At 37.1% G+C, this 9,282-nt stretch overlaps 1 protein-coding gene across 1 annotated transcript in view; it reads right to left on the minus strand.

Annotated features, from left to right (window-relative positions):
* Window positions 1–3,566, minus strand: part of LOC108967068 (putative fatty acyl-CoA reductase CG5065) — a 23,784-nt gene extending 20,218 nt beyond the window's left edge. Inside the window, exon 1 of the mRNA XM_018930305.1 lies at window positions 3,506–3,566. Within this exon, the coding sequence (XP_018785850.1) occupies window positions 3,506–3,566 (61 nt within the window). The remainder of the gene's footprint in view (window positions 1–3,505) is intronic.
* Window positions 3,567–9,282: the final 5,716 nt, after the last annotated feature.

The following is a 9,282-nucleotide window of genomic DNA, read 5'->3' on the forward strand; positions in this document are numbered from 1 at the left end:
GATACAAAGGGTGCTCCGAGTAGAGGTACTTTTTTGGCATTTTTTCAACAGATCAAGAGCAGGTATTTTTCTTCAGTATTGTTTGACATTGTTTCATGGAATGACATACGCCTGAASAAATTTACAAATCGTTCAACGTTATTATGACACGTTCTGTTAATAATGACTTTCGCGCACTTTGCTCAACTTATGTTCAACATAATTGCCCTACTGAACGTCCTATTCGTAACGAAATCATCAATCTTGCGACCAAGCATTCATTATTGGTTACTATTTTACCGATTAGACCACATCCAGCACGCACAGAAAAAAATATAGCAGTCATAGCTGAGAGTGTACACCAAGACCGAGGAAAGACGATTAGGCACCGTTCGTAGCAACTCGGAATGACGTATGGARCAACYTAGCGCAATTTCCGTTGAGAWTTTAAATTGAAAACGTATAAAACACAGCGTGTGCWAGRRGTGAAGCCGGTCRGCTTTCTYAAGAGAAATCGCTTGGCTCTTTGTTCTCCTGAAAAGTTTCAGGMAGATCCGATGTTTACGAGCCAAATTTTTTCAGCATAGTGAACCATTTTTTGCTCAATGGGTATGTAAACAAGGTAAATTGCCACATTTGGGACTAAGAACAACCTGAAGAGATTCAAGAGCKGCCATTTCAWGCAGAAAAATAATGGTTTGCTGTGRTTTGTGATCCAGTGGAATYATTRRTTCACATTTCTTCAGAAATGTTATAGTAATATAACATTCTTTCCATAATTATAAAAACTATGTTCATAATTTTACAAAATTATTTAATAAAGTTACTCAGCAGTTATTAAAATGCTTAGGTCTTCTGATTCACCCTGTACAAAAGAATATATCATATGCTCCAAGCCAAACACTGTAAAACGTGTTTCTCTTTGTCCAGTAACCAACAGCATTAAAGCTTCCATAAAAATTCACGCATGAATCGAAAAGCTTCTTACTTTTGCTTTTAACTCGCTGCTAATACTCGTCAGAGCAAAGCTCTATGATTTAACCTGAACATAATACTTGTTAAACGTATATTGTTTAACTTCTTCCGGTTATTGTGTTTGCATGAGCTTTGCAATCAGATTACAGAGAAGCTTTTCAACCAATTTTGCTTCCATAACTAAACCTTTTGCAGAGAGCTTTTTTATAGCAAGTTACTAATGCTTATATATCAATATTGGCATAGAATTACAGCGTTTGTCTCCGTACAAGCATGCTTGAGATGATACCGCTACTATTTTGYTCACCTATATATAGGGTTATATACATACATATAGAGAATCGAGATGACGAGACATAAAATTTTCACTGGATAACACAATTTTATATTACATTCGAAACTTTCACTTTCCAGTACGAAATTCAAGAATGAAATAATATTGTACATCAGAACATTGAAGGAATGGTGCATGTGAGATGTTTCACCTTATCACTGAAAACTGCGGAAATCGAACGGAAACAGTTCAAGCCACTCGGTACCGAATATTTGGACCCTAGTAGCTATAGTTGAATTTTTACCGAAAATGTCGGTCAATGTGTGAGATATATAATTGTTATTCAGATAGAATCATTTCCTGATAGTAGTATTTCTGTGTCTGTCTCTTATACACATCTAGATGTGTATAAGAGACAGCATTTTCGAATGTATGTAGCTGCTATAGTATTTGTTTCTACTGAATTTAATGTTTTTTTTTTTTTTTTTTTTTTTTTTTGACTTTTTTACTTTCAACGTGCTTTCCGGTTACACAGCGTTAAGTGTTTTGGTGTTGGTAGCTTTGTATCAGACTTGTTAGCGCAGCATTTCGCTTGAACGCTTTTCGTTATCCACCTTAAGTGTAGCTAGCGGTTCTATTTTGAGTGTAATTAAATTACAAAACATTCACTTAACCTTAAACACAGCAATAACCGCAGAGCTTCAGATTTTTCTTATCTGCTGGTACTTACATCTATATATACCTATATTATATATATGGATAAATATAGATGTGAAGTATGAATTTATATTTATATATACATACATACATACTTAGATGCATATATATTTATAATATACACTTGATCACGCACATCCCGAAAGGAAAACCCAAAAACTAGCACATTAACAACCTCACATCCATTTATACTAATATATTTATACTTGTATTCTTACAATTTCGCACGTATTATGAACCCAACYATAACTCCTTACTAGCTAAATTATTATTAGTGAGTGGCAAAGGATATACCCGTTTCCCAATAAAATATATCAGGCCAGAAATCGTAAATTGAAAAGCGTTTTGCCTGCGCTTATCTCCAAGCACGGGAAATTTCACACGCCACACAGATAGCAGGCTCAATCGAGTATGTCACATGTATGTATGTGTGCGTGTATGTATATATGTATATGTGTCACATACTGCCTACATACATTTCTGCTTGCAATTAGCCTTTGCGAGATAAGTTTGCTTGTGGCTTGTCTTTCAGCGTTTGGCCGCGTTAACAGCTAATTTGGTAGCAATTTTGCTTGTGGCATATTGCAAACAAGCACATTGACTTACATATGACCTATGTAGATGAGTATGCGTGTGTTTACAATTGCGCATATTTACTAMCCATGGCATGCATTGGCGTACCCTTGTGACCACATTGCAAAATTAGAGCTAAACTTAGCCGTCTTATGAACGTTTATTAGCTCCAATAAAGCCACAATGGCTTGCTAACTTCGTTGCCCCCTCCGGTGTCGGTAAGTGGGTGTAAGAAAAATAATATTCTTTTTTTTTTTTAATGTTGTTGTACACGTGTGTGTATGTTTACCACTTTAATGGGGCGTGAGTGCGTTGGACGCTAGCAAATAAGCGTTCATATTTTTGTTAGAATTTAGTGTGGGTGCAGAATGTGATTGAGAGTGCCTAATATTTGCTGTTGTTAGGTGGTAAATTAGCAATTACCTGTAAGCACGAGTATGAGTAGTAGTTATGTGACATTTRCAAATAAAAATTCACTGTGAATGTGTAACTCACAAACGTTCATTTCAATTTGAATTTAATTTGAGGTGACATTRTGTATGTATATATGTATGATTTGACGAGACCAGATGGAGTCCACTTGCTAAGTCCAAGAGAAATAGTCATCGTTTAGGATGCCTGCGCTTGACTAAAATYTTAACAAACTCTGCGGCCTCACTGYCGATGCCTCCTCCCGTGTATCATACTGTGGCAACCCCAGYTGCTTACAGCGTAGTCTTGCTAATGTGCACCAAGTGCAAAAGAGATACTCCTTTGTTTGCCTGATGTGCTGCTCTATGCATTTACTGCAGTCTTGTTGATCTGTCAGCTTGATTGCTGCTTGGTTGTCTACGTACATTCTGAGTATAGAATTGCCTGCAAGTACATTAAAGCCAGCTCCTCTGCATTCACAATATCAAAAGCTTGAGCTCGAAATATACTGCAGTATATCGGCAACTTAAAAGGTTGCCTGTTACCTAACTCTGGGCAATATATTCCCGCACTAACTCCATCCGCCCATTTTCGAGTTTGCCGTATAGATGTTTGGAGTGTTGCGCGTAGCTAACATATCTTTACGACAGTCTTCTTTTTTTATATTTACTTTGAACCTTCTTTTTCAGTTGAAAAATGGTGACAGGTAGCCGGTTGCCCATCGAGCTATGYCCGAATGTTCTTTATGTAAATTCTCCCGCAGCCAGTAGTCGTTCCGATGATTTTGCCGCGCAGTTGCCATACGTAGCAAGTTTAGTAGCCGATGTAGGAGTTGTTTTTAAAGCTCCCAGTAAGCACAAAGCAGCGAGCCTCTAAACCCTTTCCATTGGCTTCCGATAGGTGGCTCACTCTTTCTTCCACGTTTTGTTTCCACAGACTTTTATCCGTCTAGAGACCAAAAGACTCCTGATCCAGCGCTGAATAGCGCTACACCTACTGACTGAATGTTGTTCAGAATAGTTTCGGTAGAGACGTTGTTGAACGCTCCAGAAATGTTCAGGAATGCTCCGAAAGCATATTCCTTATATTCCAGAACTCTTGCGATATTAAATATCAGTGTATGGGGTGCAGTCTGGTTTGCGTTTCGTATATGCGTGCTACGTCTTGGTTAAGTTTCTAAGAGGCGCTGCGGCCTTAATGTGCACGTCCAAGATTTTATCTAACTTTTTCAGCAGAAAAAAAGTGAAGCTTACAGGCCTAAACTCTTTTGAATAGGTTGGATTGTTTCTATCTGCCCTCGGTATGAAAACTACCCTAGCCTCTCTCTAGTAATATGTGTACTGCTATGTACACTTCCTGAATCCCCTAAAAAGCGCCTTTAGACATGGATGACAGAGTGCATTTTGCAGCATTRCTGGAATGATTCCGTCAGTATCGGGATATTTGTATGGATCGAGTGAGCATATTACCYATTCTATTTTATTTTCCGTAAAAATGTGTCCGGGAACGTTACCGTGTCCTTATTACCTGGAAGATGCACACTGATTAGGTCTTCCTGGCAGTAGAATAAAATATTTGGTTATAATGAGGGAAATTAGTGCGAAGTTGCAATGTTCGCACGCTCTGTTTCCCTCATATACTCTTGACTCTTGACACAAAGTTTTTGACAGTATTTTCCGTTAAACTACACTTCTAGCAAAATATACAGCAAAAAATTAACTGGAATGGTTGATATCATTGTGTATATGAACAATATTTTTGGTCTAGATGAAAGTTTATCCGTGATTATCTTTGCGCTAAGSTTAATTAGCCTCTCGTTCCAAACCAAAGGAGATCAACAAAGTACTAATATTTGAACTTAGCTTGACGGGAGAATGCTGCTTTTACGCCTCCTCATGAAAAATGCATACAATTAAACTTCCATGAAATCAGCAAACTGCATTATTAAATTAAACACTGGCTAGTGTGAGTTTTAATCTCAATTTAAATTGAAATAAAGTGAAAAAGCAATGAAAAAAGTATTCACTGTTTTACGCACGGATGAGAGTAAATTCGGCGAAACTTTCAACATTTCAAATTTATTGTTGCAGCAAAGCATGCTCAACCGTACCGACGTGGTATTTCTAATAATCTTCCATTCGCAAAAGCCACGTACTGAAAATTAAGACCAACTAACTAATACAGGGATATTGGTTCGGAGAGAGAAAATGTTTTTTTTTATGTTTTTTTTTTTTTTTGTTTTGTTTTTTAATTTTGTATAACCGATTTTTCTCACTTTGTATATCTACAATAGAAAATGTAATTTCTTGCAAAGCAGCCACTTGTGTGCATTTACGAAAAACCACACAYTTGAATAATGCAGCTTTGGCAGATCCAAAATAATTGTTAACAATCCCGCTTGAGAATTCAAATATACCGTAAAGAAATCGCAAAAATAAAATTGAAATCGTTTCAATGCGAACAACAAATCATTCCCAATAATCGAGCTGAAACAAACTGCACACCCACATAGCAACAGACTTACGCCTACACTCTCGCAACATGTTGCCACAGAGTAAAATACAGCGTTGTTTATTTAGTTCATTTAACTCTCAAACTCATTGATATGTACTAGCATATAGTTATATGTATACATATATACTATATGTCAAAATTATCAAAATGACGAGACGATTTCAGCTGTCTCTTGATATGATGGTCAGACCAAGCAAGCAATAACTTGGGTATAAATTGATACGTTTCATCAAAAGTAGGTTTTCTAAGAGGCCCGAGAAGTGCGTCCTTATAAAAAAACCAATTGCTTTCTGAGTACAAAACATATATCAAGTATTATTGGTGGCTCATCCACAATGGTATGTAACGCTGTCAGGTACCAACCAAGTAATAAAAAAGCGTGAAAGGAAGCTGGCAATGTCAGTGAGAGAAGTCGATTCAATTGTCCGATACTCATAGCAGTTACAATTTGTGGCAACTGTAGAAATATAAAGATCCCTTTAATGTAATTGCAAACCGTGTGCGATCAGGATCTGAGTGCCCAAAGTCCAAGAAAAGTGCTGTCATTGTCTGAAACAGGGCGGAAAGGGATAGCGTCAATATTTATGACGTCCAGCCAATACCGATTACAAGCCGAAATACAAGTATACAACAAARCCGGTAAAATATGTAAGATCATGGTTTGGGCATGATTTTCTTGACAAGATATAGGGCCGATATACTCGATTAAGGAAAACATGCATGGTGATTCGTGTGTCGAAATATTCCAGAAAACAATGCTGCCGTATGCCAGTGAAGCAATGCCGATGGAATTTCCAGAACGGAAACGATCCCAAGCAGAATAGTAAAGTTACTAAAAGGTGGTTAGAGAAAGACAAGGTTATGGAATGGCAGCCACAGTTCAAGCACATCCACCCGATTGATAGTTTGTGAACGGTTGTCAAGAAGGCAGTAGTCCGATGTAAGCCGACATCAACAACAAAAATAGCTTACTACTGTTTTGCCGAAATTTCGGATTCAATGTAACACACTATTCAGTTTTTGACGGAAGCGTTTGTGTGACAAATGATCAGCACGACTAGCTGAGTCGATTAAACCATGTTCATCTGTCCACCTATCCGTTTGGCGATACAATTATTCATGTGTCGGAACCGCCGATATCGGAGCTGCTATATAAACTTAACGATCTGAAACAAGTATTTGTTTAGAAAAATCTTTCATATTACGAGGTATCTTCAAGAAATTTGGCAAGGGTCATTGTTTAGATCAGGACACTACCCGATCAAATTCAGAAAAAAGATATTTTTATACTCTTTCAAGCAATAAATAATGCACCTATGAAGGGTATTATAGCTTAGGTGCTGCTGAAGTTAACGTTTTTACATCGCTAGCAACAAAAACTAATCATGCTTTGCAGCTCACAAAATATACGTAAAGCAATTTTCAACATACGCTCGCTTTGAAATACAGTATGCATTTAACCAACTAACAAATTTACCCCATTTCGTACCAGTTTGATAAAAATATGAGAAAACTCTGAAGCAGCAAAGCGCTTAAATCTACCTCACAGCATGAATATAACGTTTTACTTTATCTGTGTTAGTAACGCAATAGTCAAATGCTGAATAGCATAGCTGCTTTGCGACTACTGAAAACATTGAATTTTCAAAAATGCTGCAAAGCTTAAGTAGTGCACTGCAATATCCATATATGTCATTCCACGTGAACTAAAAACTCGTACATGACTACACTCGAAAGCAGACGATATGATGCCATTGAAAGCGATAAGCAAACGTGTCTAGTTATTTTTCGAATGCTTACACTAAGAACATACAAGACTTATGTCRGAAATGCTTTTACAATTTAGCGAGATGATACCGGGATTAGATATTTGCACAAATTTTAAAAATAAATGTGTGTAATATATGAAAAGTTAACTGGAATGGCAAAGGATTCAACATTTTCATTAAGAACTTGATAGGAAACCAGATTTAAACACACATTGAAGCAACAATATTGCTAAATGCGGAAATATTTGATATTTCTGTGGTCAGAGAGAAAATAAGCAATGTTAAAGACTACCACTGAAAACATTAATTTTACTATAGGAGGTAGTGAGAGATATCCCCAAACTAGCAGTTTCCCGGTGTGCTTATAGCATCGAAGAGAAAATTTTACTAGAGTGGCTGGCTCACGACGCACCTAGTCCTTAGGAGGCGTATTGTGATCAATTTTAACTAAGAATCAAAAACCCAAGAAACAAATAACCAAAATAAATCAGACTGCAACTTTTCAAGAATCCAGACATCAACTATGTGGACACCAGTGCATATGGCAGATTTTTTACCGAACAATAATACAACGTGTGTTCCAAAGTAAACAGGACTTAAAAAAAAAAAACAAAAAAAAAAGAACAAATGGTTTTTTCGGAAAAATCAATTTATTTTATTCAAAATAGTCTCCTGCTGCTTCAATACAGCTTTTTGCACGGTCCAAAAGTACGTCGAACGAGTGATTTAGCTGGTTGGCCGGTATGGACGCCAGTATGCCGGTGCAAGCCATTTGAATGGCCTCTCTGTCTGCATAACGCTTTCTTTTCATGGGCAAATGCATTTCTCCGAAAATAGAGAAGTCGCACGGTGCCCTATCAGGTGAATACGAGGAGTGGTTATTGGTTAAAAAGTRATTTTTGTTCAAATATTCAGTCACATTCAAATGTCCTTCGAATGTTGGATTCTGCGCAAATTTTGGTCGTCAGTCAATTTGTGTGGAACAAACCGTGCACACATTTTTCGTATATATAAATATTCGATTGGAGATGTTCAACTCCATTTCCATGAATTTYAATGATGATTTCGGCTGATTTTTGATGAACTCACGCAGTTTTTCGATGGAATTTCCTTTGATCATTAACTCACGACCACTCTGAAAACGTTRAAGCCACTCGTGCACTCTGGTACGTGATATATACTGACACTTAAAACTCAACAACTTCACTTCCAATCGATGAAATGCCACAATATTTTTACTGGACAATCAATATTATAGATAATAGATGATAGATGCCGAAATGTAGATGACGCCACCAGCGTGCGCTAGATTCAAAAARTTCTGTTTATTTTGCAAGATATACTAAAATCTTCTTGCCCGTGATTGTGCAGCTAACAGGATTCCAAATAATTTCCTTGGAACATTCACTGTTACCACGAACTCTCTCTATATTCCATCGAAAAATGAATATGGAACCACATTTTTATTCAGTATCTGTAATACTAATTTTTCATCCACATTATACTCGTAATTCTTGGCTTCATAACACTTTTAGTCAGTTAGTTATGGAAAATTCACAAATTAYTTAGAATTTCAAAGCAATCAGAAATACTGTTCGTGGAAATGCAAGTTTACAAATAACTCACCCGAAAAAAAGTAAGTTAAAAGGCGGACAAAATCAAAATAAAGTCTAAAGCCACATGCTTTTTATTAAGTAACTCGTTTTATTTAAATTACAAAAAAAAAAATATGTTTGGCATTTTGAAAGTTCTTTTAAAGTTCTGAAAATAAAGATTTTTCAATCCAATTGCGCTTAATGCAAAATTTCAATATTTGTGCGCACACGCACACACATGCGAAGCGAGACACGCAAGCGACGCGAAATCCGCCGCTGAAAGTCAAGTGCGCACATGTGCTAAAACATCTGGCCAACGATTTCACAGCAAATTTCAGCAGCTGACGTTGGCAAATTTGTCCATTGCTAATACGCTTATCGTATTAGCGCCAGCAGCTATAGCACCAGCTGCCCGAACACCGGCAGCGCTGAGCCAAAGCGCTCGCTGCACAGATATGTTAGTCGTTAAGACGCT

Source organism: Bactrocera latifrons, unplaced genomic scaffold (assembly GCF_001853355.1).
Source record: "Bactrocera latifrons isolate USDA-ARS-PBARC rearing strain unplaced genomic scaffold, ASM185335v1 scaffold_100, whole genome shotgun sequence".
In the NCBI taxonomy this organism is placed as follows: Eukaryota; Metazoa; Arthropoda; class Insecta; order Diptera; family Tephritidae; genus Bactrocera; species Bactrocera latifrons.